Genomic DNA, 19,630 nt, shown 5'->3' on the forward strand with positions numbered 1-19,630 from the left:
ATCTTTCAAAAAGCTTTTAAAACCCAGTTTTATTTCAATACTTAACAATTAAGAACCTGTTGGGAGAAGGGAAGAAGAAGAAAAAGACATGGAAATTTCTAAGTGTATAACTGCCAAAACCCATTCTTGCTGCTTCCAGGTTCCCATGAGCACCACTCTGGTTCTGTAGGATTCCACGAGTTTTTGTTTAGAACTCCTACAGGGCCTTCTGAAGTTTGACATGATAACTTCTATGAATGGCCTCATCCGCCATTGAACTATGATCACTCCTGGAATGAGAAAGAGAAAAGCATTAGTAGGAATTCTACCCTATATTCTATAACAAGAAGATGGAACACAGGCGAATAGGCTTATATAAATACCACAGCAGTGGTTAATACCTGATACTGAAAAAAGACCATCCTAGCAGAAAGGGAGGTGACTAAGCATTTGTACAGAGCTTACTACATACCAGGCATTTTATAAATATCTCATGTGATCTTTACAACAACTCTGTGAGGTAGGTACTACTATTTTCTTAATTTTGTAGTTGAGGAAACTGAGGCAAACAGAGATTAAGTGATTTGTCTAGGGCCACACAGCTAGTATCTGAGGCTGAATTTGAACTCCAATCTTCCTGACTCCAGGCCCAGCACTCTAAGAGTGCTGTACAACCTAGCTATTTCAGACTTATTAGGTTGTCTAGTCTGGTTATGGTCAGCAACCTTACAACATTGGAAGCTGAATTTTAGCTAAAATGGGAAAAAGAGAAAAAGGGGGTTTAGCTAGAAGAGATGAGATAATCTAGTTCACTAACTTTATCTTTCATTTTACATATGATGGCTACTTCTACTGTGACTAAAAATGGATTATGAATTCTTAATTTTCTCTGCTTTCAATAGCTTCAGACTCACACTAGCTATCATCTCAGCTTTCACATATACATAGGTGGCCTCCATCCCCCTGCATCTGAGCCCCTAGAATTCTGATCTATCAATATGACCAAACTCATTCAAGCAAAAGCCACTTCCACATCACTATTTTCTCCATTATGTCCTGAAATCTGGATTCTACCACCAGAACTCAAAAGTGCCATCAAACTGAGTTTCCTAAAGTACAGGTCTGACCATGTCACTACACCCTCCTTCCATTCAATCAGTGGCTCCCTATTGCCTCCAAGATCAAGTAGAAAATATTCTGCTTAGCAATCAAAACTATCCAAAGCTTTTCCTGCTTTTCCAGGCTTCTTATACCTCCTCTCCCTCTCCCCCAACCATATACTCTGAGATCCAGTGACACTGGCTTCCTTGCCATTCCTTGACCCATACAACTTGTCTCCAGACTCCAAGCATTTTCGCTGGCTATCTTCCATGGCTGAAATGTTTTTCCTCTTCATTTCCATTTTTTTTATTTCCCTGTTTTCTTTCAATTCCCACCTAAAATCCTACCTTCTATAAAAGTGTTTTCCTGGGGCGGCTAGGTGGCGCAGTGAGTAAGAGCACCAGCCCCGGAGTCAGGATGACCCAGGATTGGTTCTGGACTCAGATACTTAACACCCACACAAAAAAATTGGCTGTGTAACCTTGGGCAAGTTACTTAACCCCAATTGCTTAAAAAAAAAGTGTTTTCCAATCCTCCTTCAGGCTGATGCCTTCCCTCTGCTGAACATTTCTAAATTATCCTGTATGTATCTTGTTCATACATTCATGTTTTCATGCTGTGTCCCTCTCAGAGGTTCCCAAAGTGGGTGATACCACCCCCTGGGGGGCACTGAAATGATCAGGACGGGGCGGTAGTAGCCTTGGGTACAATTGGAAGGCACTGAATAAAAATAAGGGGGCTGTAGAAGCATAAGGAAAGAAGAGAAGAAAATTTTGAAAAAAACATTCATACATGTTTCATCTGTTGTATTAACAGAGTTAAAGTCATAGTGATTACAATATTTTCCAAACAGGTCCACAAAATGCAAGTTATAACTGATCAGTGGTCAAGGTGGCCAATAGGTCTTAACAAGCAAGTGCCGGCAGGCAAGTGTGTCACACATTCTTGGGAAGTCCAGCATGCTTTGACTTGTTTACAATACGATACTATACAGCTACATGACGTAATATTGTTTCATTAAAGTTTCAAGGCAGAAAAAATCCACAAATTTACAGTAAATTACTAAATTTAAGAAGAGTCTTTTTAAAAAATATATTTTGTATTTTTTTAAATAATGCAAATTTAAAAAAAAAAAACCTGTTAAAGATATTAGATTTCCAGGGTGGGGTGCTGAGTAATGTTTTTTAAAGCGGTGGTAGGCCAAAAAATTTTGGGAACCTCTGTTCTAGATTATGAGCTCCTTGGAAGCAAGAACTATTTTTTGCCTTTGTGCTTAGCACAATGCCTGGCATATAGCAGGTTCTTAATAAATGCTCATAGACTTGATTTGGCTTTTAAAAGAGAATCATTTCCACTTCTTTTCTGAGTCATAAATGTCTTTAATGACTTTCATGCCACTTCCAACATGCAACTCCTTATTGGTGGTATTCTGCAGTCTCCTTAATGCCTCTCTGCATTTTTCCATTGGACTTTTTTATTCTACCTGCTATTTTGATTCTTTTAAATTATGGTTTTACATAATGAAACAATATGGCATCAGTAAAAGAACTGGATTTTCTAAAACCTGGATCTTGTGATAGGAAGAACTAACCCAATTGCCCAGATGTGATCTCCTCCTCTTCCTCCTCCTCCTCCTCCTCCAGTACATTCATCATTCATCATTCACTTGGTTTTTCCAGTGCAGATTGCTAAACCTACTTTTCTTTCCAGTGTGGACCAAATTAAGGGGGCCCCAAAGTGCTCTAGGGGTCACAAAGCACAATGTTCTCAACATACAGAAACATTGCAGAGCTTACAAGTAGGCTGTGAGTTTTTTTTTAATTTCAACTTTTCACAGGACATCCTTCATAATACTGGAAAACACTTTCATTTCATCAGATCATTCTTCTCAAAATACCATTTCAACTATATAAATACCCTACTCAACTATATAAATCTCCATTGCATCTATATTTTCTACAGAATAAAATCCAAACCCCTTCAGAGACAAACATTATTCATTAAAAAGTGCAACTCTGTTGCATTATTATGATATGAAGATGACCATGAGTTTCTTGAATACTACACTTGGAAAGTGTAAGCTAGAAGGGTTTTGAATATAGGCACAACAGACTGTCTGCTATCCATAAAAGCAGAGAGGTTCTTATTAAGAGATTGACCACAAGATGCTATGAAATCTTTGGCAAAAACTTTGGCAAACCCATGGAGTACCCCAAAATAAAATATGGTCCTCATTCCCACGTAGTCATTTAATGAATAAGCTGATACAGTACAGATTATAAACTAGGTAAAGCAAACCTCAAAGTTAATACAATTTAGAATATAGGATAAAAGATGAAAAAACAGTGCATACAATTAAAAACACATCCTGACTTACTTAAACAAAATGCTGATTCTGAAAAATTAGGAAAAGATAAAAGTTAATATATGGACTCTGATGAGACCATTTTGTAGAGCATTTTAACCAATGTAAAAAGAGTCACCAAAATGGAAAAGTCACAACATCCCAGAAATCACCACAGCCAACAACATGATCATCTTCCTAAGTAGAGAGTTGTAGAGGCCAAGAGAAACACTGACTTGGAATAATCAATCAATGAACATTTATTAAGTACCTATTATATGCCAGCATGAGCAGCTAGATGGCACAGTGGATAGAGTGCTAGGTCTGGAATCAACAACTCATCGATTGTGCATGTACAACCTACATCAGATTGCTTATTGTCTTGGGGAGGGGAGAGAAGGGAGGAGAAAAATTTGGAATTCAAAATACAAAAATGAATGCTAAAAACTATCATTGCATGTAATTAGAAAAATACTATTAAAAAAAGACTCATCTTTGTGAAATCAAATCTGGCCTCAGACATTTACTAGCTGTGTGATCCTAGGCAAGCCACTTAGCCCCATTTGCCTCAGTCTCCTCATCTGTAAAAATGAGCTGGAAAAGGAAATGGCAAACTACTCCAGTATCTTTGCCAAGAAAACCCCAAATAAGGTCATGAAGAGTCAGACACAATTGACCAGTAACGACATCATATGCCAGCACTGTGCTAGGTGATGAGGATATAAAGACAAAATTCCCAGCCCTCAAGGAGTTTACATTCTATAAGAGGAGACAACATGTAAGTATATACAAAATAAATACCACATAATGACAGACAGGGGAAGGAAAGGCCTCCAACAGAGGGTGGAATATGAATTGACCTTGGAAGGTAACTATGGGTTCTAAGAGGCAGAGATGAAGAGGGAGTGTTTTCCTGTTATAAGGTATAGCCAAAACAAAAGCACAGAGATAAGAGATGGAATGTGAAGTTAAAAGACAGTAAAACCATAGAGTCTGATTGGACCATAGAGTGTATGAAGGCAAGCAGCATATAACAAGCCTAAAAATATAAGTTAGAGCCAGAAGGGCTAATGGGAGAGTTTGTATTAGATCTGAGAGTGACATGCTCAGAAATATGCTTTAGTAAGATCACTTTGGCAGTAGTGTGGAGGATAAGTTGGAAAGGGAAGAGATTAGGCTACTGTAATAGTTCAAGCAAGAAGTTATTAGGGCCAGATCTAGAGTGGTAAACTTGTGAGCAAAGGGAAGGAAAGGAGATGCAATGGAGGTAGAATCAACAAGACTTAGCAACTTATTGGATATTTGGGGTAAGGAAGAACTCAGAATCAAGGATGACTACAAGATTGTAAAACCTGAATGACTGAAAGGATGATAGTACCCTAGACAGATTTAGGGAAATTTGGATGAGGTTTTTGGAAGATAGAGAATTCTGTTTAGACATCCTGAGTTTGAGATACCTACAGAATATTCTCCACTCCTCAAACTTTTTCACCCTTCACATTCAATCTTTTTGCCAATTCAAAATTGCCAAGTCCTGTGAATGATACCTTCATAACAATCCCCTCCTCTTCCCTATGCTGCCACCACCCTAATTCAGGCATTCATCACCTCATGCCTAGACTACTGTAATAATCTGCTTGGTTGCCTCAGAATATTTACAAATGTCCTCAATTTGGTCTATGCCCATTCAAAAAGATTAATGGTAGATAGAAGTGTGCAGTACATAATGCCTTGCATGAAAAAGTAGTATAAAACTGGGTGCTGTGTCTGCTGGTTTTGCTTAAAGATTTTTCTTAGTTACAAAGGATTCAGCTGAGAGGAGGGAGGTAGGGGATATTCAGGGGGGAAATGACAGGGGTGTAAAAAAAGAAAACAACAATAAAATTTTTTAAAAATAAAACAGTATGAAATATATAGTCAAGGATAGGTATGAGAAAAAAGGAGTTGTTCAAAAAGAATAAGGAGTAACAACTGGGTATCTGAAAAGGTATGCTGGTACAGACAAAATATTAAAAGACATAGAGGGAGGTCTCCAGCATGTCGTGTAAATGTTTTACGAAGGATTCATGAAAATTTAAGAGCCACACAGGATGAGAAGCCATGACTGGGTTGCAATCTGTGCCTGTGAAGGGAGTACCCACTTTGAGGATGACAAGCCCATCAAAGTATCTCCACTACTCCATTAAATCAAGTCTCTACTAAAGCCAGATAAGGGCAGCTAGGTGGCACAGTGAATAAAGTACCAGTCCTGGAGTCAGGAAGACTCATCTTCCTGTGTTCAAATCCAGGCTCAGATACTTCTAGCTGTGTAATCCTGGGCAAGTCACTTAACCCTGTTTGCCTCAATTTCCTCATCTATAAAATGAGCTGGAAAAGGAAATGGCAAACCACTTCGGTATCTTTACCAAGAAAACTCCAAGTGGAGTCACAAAGAGTCAGACATGACTGAACAACAACAAAGCCAGATTGATCTAGCCCTTTGCTCACTCTAAACTTCCCAACTATCTTTTACTTCTACTCTTTCCACAATATAAATCCTATCCATCTTTCAAAACCCAAACCACCCTATTTGTTCTGCAAAACCTTTCCTGACAACCCCATCCCACAGTGATCTCTAAAATCTTTTACCAGTCATTTGTTACTTGACAATATAAAATAATAACTTTTTTTTCTACACGTGCCTTATCTTTTCTACTACAGTGTGAGCTTTTTAAATCTGGAACTGTATCTTATGCCTTTACACATCCACCACAGCGGATGTGTTTGCTGATTTAAAAGTAGAGACATAGGGTAGAATAAGAAACAAATCAACATAAGGAAAGAACACCAGCATAAAGAACCAAATATAAAAGGGGAAAAAAAACCAGAAGAATTCAAGAAAGCGAGCAGAAATTAACCACAGATGTGACTTTGACTTCTAAGCTATATTTAATTTTAGCAAATTAAATTCCTACCTGTGTTATGACCTTTCTGTATAATCCACTGGTGTCTGTAGCCCTCGCACAGTGCCTGACAAACAGTAGGTGCTTAATACTTGTTGATTGATCAATATCACAAAATGAAGATCACATTGCTATACCACCTAACTTTACAAAAGATTATTCCTCATAACCACTCTGTGGAGAAAGGTAGCACAAGTAGTAATATCTCCTTTTATAAATGAGGAAATGAAGGCTTAGAAAAATTAAAACAATTTGCCCATGATCACACAATAAGTGGCAAAACCATTCATAGAAACCAGGTCTTCTGACTGAAAGTCCAATATACTTCCAACCCCTGCATCTTGCCTCTGTTCTCCAAGTTTCTCTCATTGCCATTCCTCCCATTATCTAAGAGGAAGACAGCTATTGATCAGTTTACTTTTGTTCCAGTTATTTTAATTTTTCAGTTAAGTATTGCCTTATCAGACCTTCTTCCTTAAAGAGAAAATGTTGATGGTGACACACAAGAAAAAAATTAGTTCTCTAAAATATTAAATCACCAAGAATGTGTCTTGACATATGTGGTACCTGCCCTTTTTGAGTTGGGTGTTTTCAAATAAGTTTTTGTTACACTGAATTTGACAGACACCAATAAAAATGAACATTTCCATATAAAAAAGAACAGGACAAGATATCCAGGATCAATTTGGCCTCAGTTTATACGTTTCTGTTCCCATACTAATGCTTCAGGCCACAGTGAAATCAACAGTAACCTTTTCCACAACTCATTGTTCATCTGAAACTGGGTAGTACTGATAAATGCCCTGCCTTGTCTGGCCACTAACCAGGTTGAAAAAGAACAAGAGGAAATTGGATCAGCAAGAGAATAAATCTATGCTGTGCAGAGGCTCAACCCGCCTCTGGTGATAAGCAAAATAATAATAATAATGATAATAATAATAATAATGCCCTTGACATTTCACCCTTTCTCAGGAGGGTGTTGTTCTATAACTATTCTATAACTAGATTTGAAATTTGGTTATAAACCATTTTAAACAAATTATCTTTAAAAGGTTCAGAAGGAAAGAGAACCAACTTTTTTCTTAAATAAATACCATGAAAGCTGCACAAAAGTTTGTGATTAGTCTTTATCATCATTACCACTATTAGTACAATACATCAAGGATCTGTGATTCTGTCACTAAGGGCATTCCTTCCACCAGTACAGATAGCCTATCTTAGAGAGTTGTTGTGGCCAAAAATGTCCGTATCATCTGGGCAGTTAATCAACAACCAGGCACTCTTCTAAGCAATAAGAAGTTCACATTCAAATGGGAGAACAACATGTAAATAAATAGGTACACACAAGATGCATTTGTTGTTACTGTTCGGTTTTTTTTTTTCAGTCGTGTCTGACTCTTGGCAAATATAATGGAGTAGTTTGCCATTTCTTTCTTCAGCTCATTTTACAGATGAGGCACTGAGGTAAACAAGGTTAAGTGACTGACCCAGGGTCACAAAGCTAGCAAGTATCTGAGCCCAGATTTGAACTCATGAAGGTGACTCTTCCTGACACCAGGCCTAGCCCTCTACCCACTGCGCCACCTAGCTGTCCCACATGAGATATATACGGAGTGGATAGAAGCTTACCTTAGACAGGAAAGCTCTAACAGCTGGGGGGATCAGGATATGTCTCCTGCAGAACAGAGTATTTATCTGAGTCTCTAAGAAAGCCAAAGATGCTAAAGAGCAGAGGTAAGGAAGAAGGGAGCCTTTGAGGCATGGATGGCACCCACCATAAAGGCACAAAGACATGAACTGGAGTATCATGTGTGATACAAAAGCAAACAAAGCCAGCATGGCTGGGCCTAGAATTTATGGAGAGGAATGATGTATAAAGACTGGAATGATAGGAACCTTCCCTGGGTGATACCATTCTCTCCTGGTATGAGCTGAGATTTTTATCTCACTCCTGGTCATTTACTACTATATTTTTTTAGTATGTTCTGATATGTAAAAAATTCTCAGATTTTTGCTTGCTGTCTTGCTTGAGTAGAAGGGTTTACTCACGAGTCACTATTTGTGATGATCTTTTGCATAACCAGAGTTTTTTGGAAAGGGGCTAAATTGGCATCTGAAACCTAAGTGATATTCTCCTCCATAAGAGTGATCCTTAAGAGTGAAGAAGCTTTTCTTCTGAACCTCCAAATATCATGCCCTTAGATTAGAAATATTTGTAGGAGTAAAATACACATTTATATATATATATATACATATGATATCTATAATGCAAATCATATATGTGTGCATAAGAAATTCATCACATATATATTTGAAATTCTAGCCCAATAATCCTTTTACATGGGAGAGAGGAGAGACTGCCCAGTCTCAGCAGACCTGAAGCCTTGCTGCCCCTTTCTCCTTTGCAAGTGGTGATGAAATTTCCACAAAGGTGAGCCAGACATCAATTCATCTCTATCCATGTTACAATGGAGCTATGCACTTACATATTTAGACAGTCCCCTAATACATACACACACACACACACACACACACACACACACACACACACACACACACCTTACAAAGACTTTAAAATGCTAAACAGAGCAGTTGATATTTGATGGTGATATGCCTGAGATTCCTCAGTGTTGCAGACCCATGCTCATGGTCCCTCTAGTCTGGTATAACCTACTGGACCTCGTGCTCTACTGGCATAGCTTTCAAGGGTCTAGGGTCAATTCCCACAATACAGTGAGACATTGGACTTTGGTGCAGGTATAATTGCTGCTGCTACTCCTCTTCCTCCTTCAACTGTTACTATTACTCTTACTAATACTGTTACTACTGTTACAATTACTCTTACTTCTTCTACTACTATTAGTTGACATTTATAATGCCTGTTATACTTCTAAGGTACTTTACAGATATTTCCATTTGATCTTCACAAGGACTCTGTGAGGTGAGCCAAATGGCATTACTGGTCCTATTTTGAAGATTAAAAAAAAAAAAACTAAGGCTCAAACAGGTGAAAAGAACCTCTGAATCAAAATCCCTTGTTCTTTGAACCCCACTTCTATATGGTTCTATAAGGAATAAAAGTTTTCTATTTTCCATATTAATGAGGTTAATTTAATTAATCAATGAGATTTCCTATATCTTCTTATGAAATCTCATTTATGCTAATTAAATAAAATGCTGTTGAAAATTTAATTCATTTCATTTCTTGAAAATATACATAGTTAATGAGATTTCCAATGTGTCTAGACTTTGGGGACACCCTCTATAGAGATATAGAAATCTGTCCTTGGTCCTTTCTGTACCCCAGGAGAACCATTCAACAAATATTAACTACCTTTGCTCAGTTGTTTCCAGTTGTGTCTTATTCTTTATGACCCCAATAGGGATTTTCTTGGCAAAGATACTGGAGTGGTTTGCCATTTCCTTCTCCAGGTTATTTTACAGATGAGGAAACTGAGGCAAAAAGGATTAACTGACTTGCCCAGGGTCACACAGCTACCTACTGTGTGATAGATGTCAGGGGAGACAGAAAGCTCATGCCCTCACTGATCTCTCAGGTTCCTTCCAGGTCCAACATGTCCCTCTCAATGAATGAGGAACAATTTTAATGTCTTCTTCCTAACTGTCACTAGCAAGCAGATTTTTTTCTCTTGGTCCAGACCTATAATTCAATCTAAGTAAAGATCTCCTGATGTGGGAGCTACCTCCACCTGATGCTGATCTGCAATTTCTTTGTAACTTAGTCCTAGGGAGTTGCTAGGGTAATGAGTTTAAGTGACCTGCCCAGAGTCATATAACTAGAAAAATTGGTGAGAGTCAGCTAGGGGGAAAAATAAGCCTCCATGAAACCTGGCAGGAGTCCCAGCTAAGTAGACCATCCCCAAAGCATCTTCAGATAGAAATGAAAGGAGGAAATGGACAGAATGATCTTGTCTCATCAGCAGTGATAATGGAACTGTCATATTTGCCCAGAGGCAGCTAGGTTGCTCAGTGGATAAAGCACTAGTCCTGGACTCAGAAAGACCTGAATTCAAATCCAGGCTCAGATACATACTAGATATGCGACCCTGGGCAAGTCACTTAACCCTGTTTGCCTCAGTTTCCTCCACTGTAAAATAGGGATAATAACTGCACCTACCTTACAAAGTTATTGTGAGGATCAAATAAGATAATATGTGTAAAGTACTTAGCACAGGACTGAACACATAGTAAGCATTTGATAAAAGTTTATTTCCTACCCCTTGTGCTCAGTAGAGCAAAAGTCTGGCAGGCCATCCCAAGCTATATTTGGACTCTACAACCTCAATACCTTACACTCAATGTGAGGAATTAGCAATGACACTTAAGATGTAATCAAGACCAGCTGTTCCAGACCAAAGACTATAACGAGCTGGTGGAAGTTTAATTGGATCGGTTTTCAAGGTTTTACAAAAGAAAAATATTCTGAATGAAGGAAAAATATCACAATGCTTTCCCAAAAAAGGCACCTGGGTAATTACCGATTCATACACCTTCCTCAAAATTATAAAAATCTTCATGAGGATGGTCTATGAATATCTTCAATGAAAATGCAGGTTAATAAAACAGATTTTTGTAAATCATTTTTTATAGCAGACCAAACCTTTTGGTTACAACTGAATGGGAGGAAAAGAGAATTCTAAGATCCTGTAGTGTCTACCATTTGTCAATTTTTAGAATGCTCGTAACTTAATTTTTTGACATGGCCAATGTAAGAATTTGTTGTTCTTGACTCTGCATATTTGTGATAGGGATTTTGCCTTCTTTCCTCTGCCTCATCCTTCCCCCTGGGAAGTAGGGGATGATATGGGAAGGAAAGGAGATAAATGCTTAGGTGAAAAAAGAAAGGTTTTTTTTTTTTTAAAGAAAAAAAGCATATGACTGAGTAACACAAAATGCAGCCTTGAAGAATCATAGCATACAAGGTGTCACACACATGTTAAAATTACACAAGACTATGACATACACCTGGAGAAGGAAATGGCAAACACTCCAGTATCTTTGCCAAGAAAACCCCAAATGGGGTCACAAAGAGTCAGACATGACTGAAACAACTGAACTACAACGATGACAGGTACCACTATGGAGGTAACTATTCAGTGATCTGCTCACAACTGACATGAAGCAATGTAGAAAAAAAGATAGATACCTAAGGTGATTGTTGTGTCATGGAAGATTTAACACAAAATCCAGACAAAAGGATTATCTCATGGTGAAATTCTAGAAATTCTCCTTTTCAAAGATGACTATATACTAACTGCATTAAGCCTCCCTCTCCTGACCCAAAGATATAAAGCCTCTTCGGTATAATCCACAGCAATGCAAAGAGTAAGGTTAACCATCTACACTTTAAAAACAAAGCAAATGAAGAATGCATATTTCCCAGACATGCAAGCTAGACAGACAGTCCCCAAGTTAGATTATTGATATGTGTGTTCTTTACAGGTGCTATATATGGACAAAACTGTACCCAGAATTGAGTAGGATGCAGAAATCAAGCAAAATCTCATTTGAGGAAATGTTCAGTCCTTTCAACAGTCCCAAATTGCTTGCTGACACAAATGTCTATATTTTTAACACCAACTCTCATTTCCTTCCATCCAGTCTCTCCACCTCTAGTCTCACCCAAAACACCCTCCTTCACTATAATCTTTTTAATGTATCATTCTGATTATGTCATTTACCTACTCAAAAATGGATCCCCAAGGCCTACAGGAAAAAATACAATCTGCCTGGTCTGGCATTGAGTCCTCAAAAATCTGACATTTCCATTCTTATCTGTCATTACTTATACAAGCTGTCCACTTCTCAACAATATCTCAGTCAATCAATAAACATTTATTGAGCCAAAATCCAGAGTTTCCAGGTTAAAGAAAATACTTGAAGCAGCAAGAACTATTTCAAGTATAGAGGGGTCACAGCCAGGATCAAACATGACACAGCAGCAGCCTCCAGCTTGAAGGAGAAGACAGCTTGGAATGCCATGTTTCAAAAGGCAAAATATATAGGATCATAGCAAAGAATTACTTACCCAGCAAAACCGAATACAATCCTACAGGGGAAAAAAATGGATCTTTAATGAGATAGAGGGTTTCTAAGCATTTCTGATGAAAAGACCAGAGCTATTTATAAACTCTGAAGTTCAAACACAGGCATTAAAAGAAACATAAAAAGATAAAAAAACGAATGAATAATGATATGAAGAACTAAAACAAGGATAAACTACTTGCATTCGAATATGGGGAGTTGATACATGTGCCCCCTGTGAACTCTATCGTAATCAACTGTCATAGAGGGAGTCAAATTAGATAGAAGGTTCGGGAGTGCTTCTGTTCTACTTGATCTTAAAAGAAGAACAGAAAAGGAGGGGAAGAGGAATACATTGGGGGAGGGGAAGGAAAGGAAGGTTAAGGAAAATTATCACACATAATCACAGTGTGCAAACAGATATCTATACAAACAAGGAAGAGGAGTTGAGGGAGAGTGACTGACATGTAGAGTCTCACTCTCATCTGGATTAGTCAAAGGAAGAAAATACACACACACAGATGTTTACAAAAACAAAAGTCGCTCAACAGAGAAGTAGAAGAGAATGGAGAAAAGTAAGATAGGAGACTTAGATGAAGAGTAGGTTAAGGGAAGGGTTAATCCTAAGCAAAATAAACTTAAAGGATACATGAAAATGCTTACAACTCTTTTTTGAGTTAGCAAAGGATGGGAAGCTGAGGTGGTGTCCATCAACTGGAGAATAGCTGAACAAGTTACAGTATATAAATGGTATATATAATACTATTTTATGCTGTAAGAAATGATGAAGGAGATGGTTTTGGAAAAACCCAAGAAGACCTGTATGAACTGATTTAGAGTGAAATAACTAGAACCAGGGGAAAAATTTATTCAAAGACAATATGGCAAAGGCAAACAATTTTGAAAGAATTAGGAACTTGGATCAGCGTAATGAACAACTATGATACCAGAAGACTAATGAAGAAAAAGTCACCCAGTGGAGAAGGACTCATAGTACAAAGTTCTTACATATATATATATGAACATGTATATGTATATGTATATGTATATATACATATGTGCACACACATATAAAACTATATGGGGTGTATGTGTATATGCACATATATGTTATATACATATATGTATATACATGCATATGTGTATGTGTATTTAAAGCTAGAGGTGGCTTTAGAGGTTATCTAACCCAACCCCTTCATTTTACAAATGAGGAAATTGAGACCCAGAGAAGTCAAATGACTTGTCCAACTCATACAGCCTTGGGCAGAGATAAAAACGTAGCAGAATTCAGATTCTTTGAGAGAAAATCCAAGACTCTTTCCACTGCCTTTGCTACAGTCTAGCATGGACCTCTTCACTTACAAAAGTTCCATGGAATAAACAGTTTACCTCTCAATGAACTGGAGACTCCCTTAGCCAGAACAGCAGGTCCCTAGCTTTGTATAATAACTAAAGTAGAATTTCTTTGTTTCCATCTTTTAAAATAACAGATAGATTACTACAGAAAAATGTTAGGCAAGAAAAAAGACCTAAAATGCCAATTTATTTTACATTTATTTCATTTTATAGTAACACTTCCAAGAAAGCATGGTTTATATAGCCAAATAAAATGACATGAACTCTGTACTAAAAAAAGGTGGACAGGATGAGACAAACAGGTTTTTCAGTTTTTCCCTTGCCTGTAATGAATCTACCCATGCATTGTAAATACTAAACAGGACAGAGCTGCAGCTAGACTCCCTTGAGACTCAGTCACACTAACAGAAATAAAACACCATTTCATTATCAAGGCAAGGAGAGATGCTTAGAGCTTTGGGAACAATTGTTGATTATGGTAGGGAACTTTGCTGCTTTTTAAGTTACTTCTTTTAAGGGCCTAGAATTAACTGATTCAGAAACACAGAGGTTTAGTGCTAACTGAAACATTTTTCTCCTACTAAACAAAACCAAGAACAAAACGGAAGTTGATTTTGACAAAATCTTCTTTAATATAACCAGTCTCATTTGGCCAAAATCATGAGTCACACCATTATGAAAACAGACTGAAGAGAATGGGTACAATGGTACAGCCTTCAGGTAACATGAGCCTGTGTACTTTCATTTTCCTCAAGTCCCACTTCTGACACAAAGAACTAATATTTCTGGTACTCTAATATTAAAGAGGGCAGCTAGGTAGTGCAATGGATACAGTACCACGCCTAGAGTCAGGAAGACTCACATTCCTGAGTTCAAATCTGGCCTCAGACACTCACTAGCTGTGTGATCCTGGGCAAGTCACTTAATCCTATTTGCTTCCGTTTCCTCATCTGTAAAATGAGCTGGAAAAGGAAATGGCAAATCACTCTAGTGTCTTTGCCAAGAAAGCCCCAAATGGGGTCATGAAGAGTTGGACATGACTGAAAATGACTGTACAACAACAGCAAGAACAACACTATTAAAGAGATCACAGAAATAATAATATTCCCTGAAGCAGAATAACCTTATATAGAGCTGATAAAGATGAACTCCACTTTTTGCAACTCAAATGTAATGCTTACACAATTAGGCCAATACATTAAAAGAAAACTAATTAATTCACTTTTACTGGAAAGGTTACATATTCATTTCACAAACATAAAACTTTGAAAATAATCCTAAATTCTCAAAGTCCTGTAGAGTAGGGCGAATTCCTCTAGTTGGGAACATCCAGAAAATGATTATAAAATCTGTTCAGGCAACTGGAATAGCTTACCTATTGTTTAGACACACAAGAGCTCAGCAATATTTGCTCAGTGTGAGAACAGGTAGGAATAAGGAGAGAAAGAAAATGGGAGAATATTAGTAAATTAATAAGTAACCGATTTTGTAAAAGAACCCAGAAATATAAGCATGACATAATGTTCTAGTGTACAAAATTTTTAAAATACATATTTGACAATAACACAAAATATGCCAAATTACATAAATGTACATGTAAATGAATAGGGATAGGTGGGGGCACAAGAGTACTATTCCCCAAATAGCCAAGAACAGCTAATCTAAGCAGTAATACTAACAGTTTGGCAAAACCCAGAATTTGATTTAATATTTCAAATGAGGGATGAAAGAATACCTAAGTTGATGTGGGATGGTGAAATGAGCTAGGGTCTAGTCCCAGACTTCAGTCAATGACTTGACTGTGGGCAAAGCACTTAGCCTCTCTGAATCTAATCTTTCTCAGCTGTAAAATGGATGATAAAACTGCTTGCCCCTGCTATCTCACAGGATTCATGTGAGGATCAAATAAATAAATGTCAAAGCCCTTTGTAAACTGTGAAGTGCTATATACAGGAATTTTCTTGGGAAGTCAGAGCTCATAGTCAAACCTCAATTAAGAGAGAGAATAGAACCACCCAAACAGAGAGACATACTCAAGTCAAGTTAGCACAAGACCAATCTGCCTCAGAAAATGGGAAAATGACCCTTCAAGATCTGGAACTAATCACCCCTCAAGAGCAGATAATTTTAATTAGGGTTTTAATTAGCACATCAGTTCACAGAAATATCCAGTGGGACTAAAATGTAGCAATTCAGAAGTTACAATGGAATCAGCATACAAAAAAATTAAAAATATTCAAGACAACAGCAGTTGCCTGCTTCCCCATGACACCAAACAGGAACCATGTAAGCCCTTGTAAACATAGACTATTATTTCACATAATTTATGAAACAGCAAATTAACTTGTTTTACCTTATGTGAATTTCAACCTTGAAGAATTTTTTTCAGTTTTAAGATACTACTACTGTCTAACAAATGCGTAAACATGTAACCCAGTTCCAGACAGAACAATGCTACCTTCTATTCATAGAACATTTCATACTTTTTGACAATATCTTCATATCTATAATATCCATTTGATGTTCATTTGACCTAAACAAGGCAGGAAAAACAACCATTTTGCAAAGAAGGAAATTGAGGTTCCAAGAAAGCAACTACTTGCAAACATCATTTTTTTAGGCTAATTGACTTGCCCAAGGTCACACAGCTAGTAAGTGTTAAGTGTCTGAGGTTAGATTTGAGCTCAGGTCTTCCTGGCTCTGGGGCAGGTGCTCTATACACTGTACCACCTAGCCCCCCCTGCAAACATCATTAAACAAAATAGTGTCAGAGACAGAACTAGAACCCACATTTCCTTACTTAAAGTGTCCAGAGTTCTTTCTACTACACCACAAAGAAAGAGAGCAAGTAAGTTTCTGGATCTTCTTATCTAGAATCAGAGGATGCTCAGCCATTTGAGAAATTCCTATGTCCTTGGGGTAGGTACAAACTAAGGATAAAAGGAAGGGTCAGTGGCAGGCAAATCATGGTATTTTGCAAGTGCTACCAAAATTTCCCCATCAGGAAGGGTATTGCTACTATTTTTTTTTAAATCTATTAAACATATACCATTAGTAAGACCCTCCTGAGAATCCTATCTGATGTGGTATGGAGATGAACTTGGATTCTTGAAGACTATAGCAACAAAGCAAGAGGTCAGGAAGGCTCTACTCTGTTGAAAAGGCTCTAAGGATAATCCCCACAAAAGACTAAATCAACTGTATTGTGGACCAGCCTAGCTAAGAAGAGAGAATCATCACCAGTTACACTGGCAACTAGGCAATGAACATTTTGTCCATGATGACCCATGAAACAAAGAAAATGCATATATGGCTCAGCCCTGTGTAGCCCCCTTCTACCTACAAAGCAACAGTAACAGACTGGCAGAAAAGGGAATAGAAGATGTCAAGATTTTCCATTTTTAGAACATCCCCATTAACTTTAGTACCCTAAATGTGAGATTTTTTCTATCAGTGACCAACCAATTCAAATACCATTCAAAGGACTGAACCACATCTATGTTGATATTCACACAATAAACTCAGAAGAAAGCACAAGCTGCAGTTGAACAGAAATATGGCCACCAGATTCTCTGTGAAGAAGCAAAGAAGTTGATTTCATCACCCTCTGAAGAGCAACAAATGCCATGAAACCCTTGGTCATTATACCTCATGATAAGCACAGACAAAAAGACCCCCTCGAAGATCATCGCAGCTTATGAACCCCCGTAGTGCAGAGGAAGAAGAGCTAGAGCAGTTCTGTGAAGAAGTGGACCAGATCCTCCTAAGCAAACCAAAGACCTTTTACTCCCCAGTGACTTCAAGGCAAGGTGGGTACAGAAGTGGATGATGAAAAAAAAGCTGGAAAATACAAGCCATATTTGAGAAATGAAAAAAGCTGGCAGATTACTCAAAAGTCTCATGCCTGTGTGTTATCAATCACTTTCTTCCAGAAGAAATTTGGAAAGCCCTAGCCATGGAAAGCATCAAACATCACCACAAAAAAATGAAACGGATTATATATCATATATGTGTGTGTGTATATATATATATACATATATATATCTTAATAGAGAGAAAATTACTGGTCACTGTTGTGGAAATGATATCGATTTAACTGTCTATGTGTAGTCAACCCACTGACACATTAGAATAGAGCACAGGTTAAAATAAACATCAAATCAGAAGACTGAGAAGACAGTGTTAAAAACTTCATTAGCTTCAACCTGAACTATTCAAATAAACCAATAGATGCTCAAGTGAGGAAATGGAAATGAGCAAAGATACTGACCTTGATTATCATCACTTCCTGAAAGTGTAACCTACATAAAACAATCATTGCAATGAAGCAGCCTAAAGAGCCCGGAACCCAGTGTAGCTAGCAAACACTTAATCTCCTTGCCAAGAAGAGATATGGTAGCCATGGGAAACACCGGTTTAGGAAATTAGTTCATTTTTAAAACACTAGGAAGGAAGGTGGCAGACTACCCACAGCAAGGTCTCATAAAGCAGCAAAAATAAGTCTATAGAAAGATCAACAAGAGATCCAAATGAACCACTTCACCTTAAAAACATTCTTAAATGAAACTGGCGAGAGAACAACAAATAGAATAAAAAGGAACAAATTTGTAGATGTTTCTGTGAATATTTACTTTCATTAACAATGACAGAGGAACTGCATTTGGGCCATAATTCCTTAGTCCCTAATGTATTATGGCACTTAGAATGAAGCAGAAGTGGCACTTAGGAAGAAGAGCTGGCCCAGCTTATCCTCAGCCTTAAATACTTGAGAAGATCCATGCTGGAGGCATACAATTTTGAAAGCATTGAGGAATCACTTGGGAGGAATTCTCAAAGAGAAGATAGCAAAAAGAATGTGGGGAGGGGTGGGGTAGGGTGAGGTAGAATCTCAGATTATACTAACACCCCCCAAAATCAACTGAAAGTTCATCAATAACTAACAACTCATATTTGCTTACTTTCTCATCATTATAAAAATCTTTCTGAAATGATCGCAACATTGAGGGTATTCTTGATAAGACTCTCTACAGCAGGCCTGCACAACTTGTGGCCTGCCAAAGGATTTCGGATGGCCCATGAAAAATGTAGAGGAAAACATTTAAATAAAGAGAAGCTTGGTGGGGGAGGAGGAGAAAGTTTTTCCTTGAGAGGAAATGAGAAAGTTTGGTTTAAGAGTATTGGTCATTTGGAAATTCTTTCTGTTTGAGACTCTGCTCCCATTTCAAGAATACAGTCAATTTCTTTTTGTCATGTGGTTCTCCTATTTTCATGGATTTAAATTGATTTTTCAGTGTGGTAACTCCCCTCTTTCCAAACTCACCCACTTCACATACTTTCTTTTGTCTCCTACCCCCTCACCAAGAGAAAGTTGATGAGGCATTGAAAAAATTCATCCAACATACATACCAGGTTGTAAAGCTCTTGGGCCCTTGTCTAAGACTCTTAGTGAGATTCAAATTGTAACTAGAAGTAAAGGGGATGAAAGGAGATAAAGTGGGGGAGTTTAAAGAGAGGTGAATTTTTTAGTATAGAAGACCACAATTGTCATCACAATTCATTTCTGGAAATTGTATCACGAAGCTTATCATTTTAAGCAGACTGCTTCCTCACCACCATGAGAACAATGTTAAGATTGGGGACTGTGTTCCTTTATGTCCTTATTTCTCTCCAGGGTATGCTGCTGACTCATCCTCACAAAATTTTCTCTATCATGCCATAGAAAACCCTTCAATGCTAGAAGCTCACTCCACCTCTGGACTATTGGCAGCTAGGCAGTGCAGTAGGTAGAATGTCAGGGCTGTAGTCAAGACATGAGTTCAAATCTAGCCTCTGACACTTACTAGCTGTGTGACCCCGAGCAAAT

General features: G+C 37.8%; 1 protein-coding gene across 2 annotated transcripts in view; it reads right to left on the reverse strand.

Annotated features, from left to right (window-relative positions):
* Positions 1 to 19,630, reverse strand: part of LOC138151809 (serine/threonine-protein kinase 35-like) — a 42,698-nt gene continuing 23,068 nt past the window's right edge. For both annotated transcript variants that reach the window (XM_069075380.1, XM_069075378.1), the window contains one exon: positions 1 to 269. In XM_069075380.1, the coding sequence (XP_068931481.1) occupies positions 49 to 269 (221 nt within the window). In that variant the 3' untranslated portion in view covers positions 1 to 48. The remainder of the gene's footprint in view (positions 270 to 19,630) is intronic.

The sequence above is a fragment of the Petaurus breviceps genome, unplaced genomic scaffold (genome assembly GCF_028583685.1).
Source record: "Petaurus breviceps papuanus isolate PSGF00001 unplaced genomic scaffold, PetGlider_PUasm1.0 90919, whole genome shotgun sequence".
NCBI classification, from domain to species: domain Eukaryota; kingdom Metazoa; phylum Chordata; class Mammalia; order Diprotodontia; family Petauridae; genus Petaurus; species Petaurus breviceps.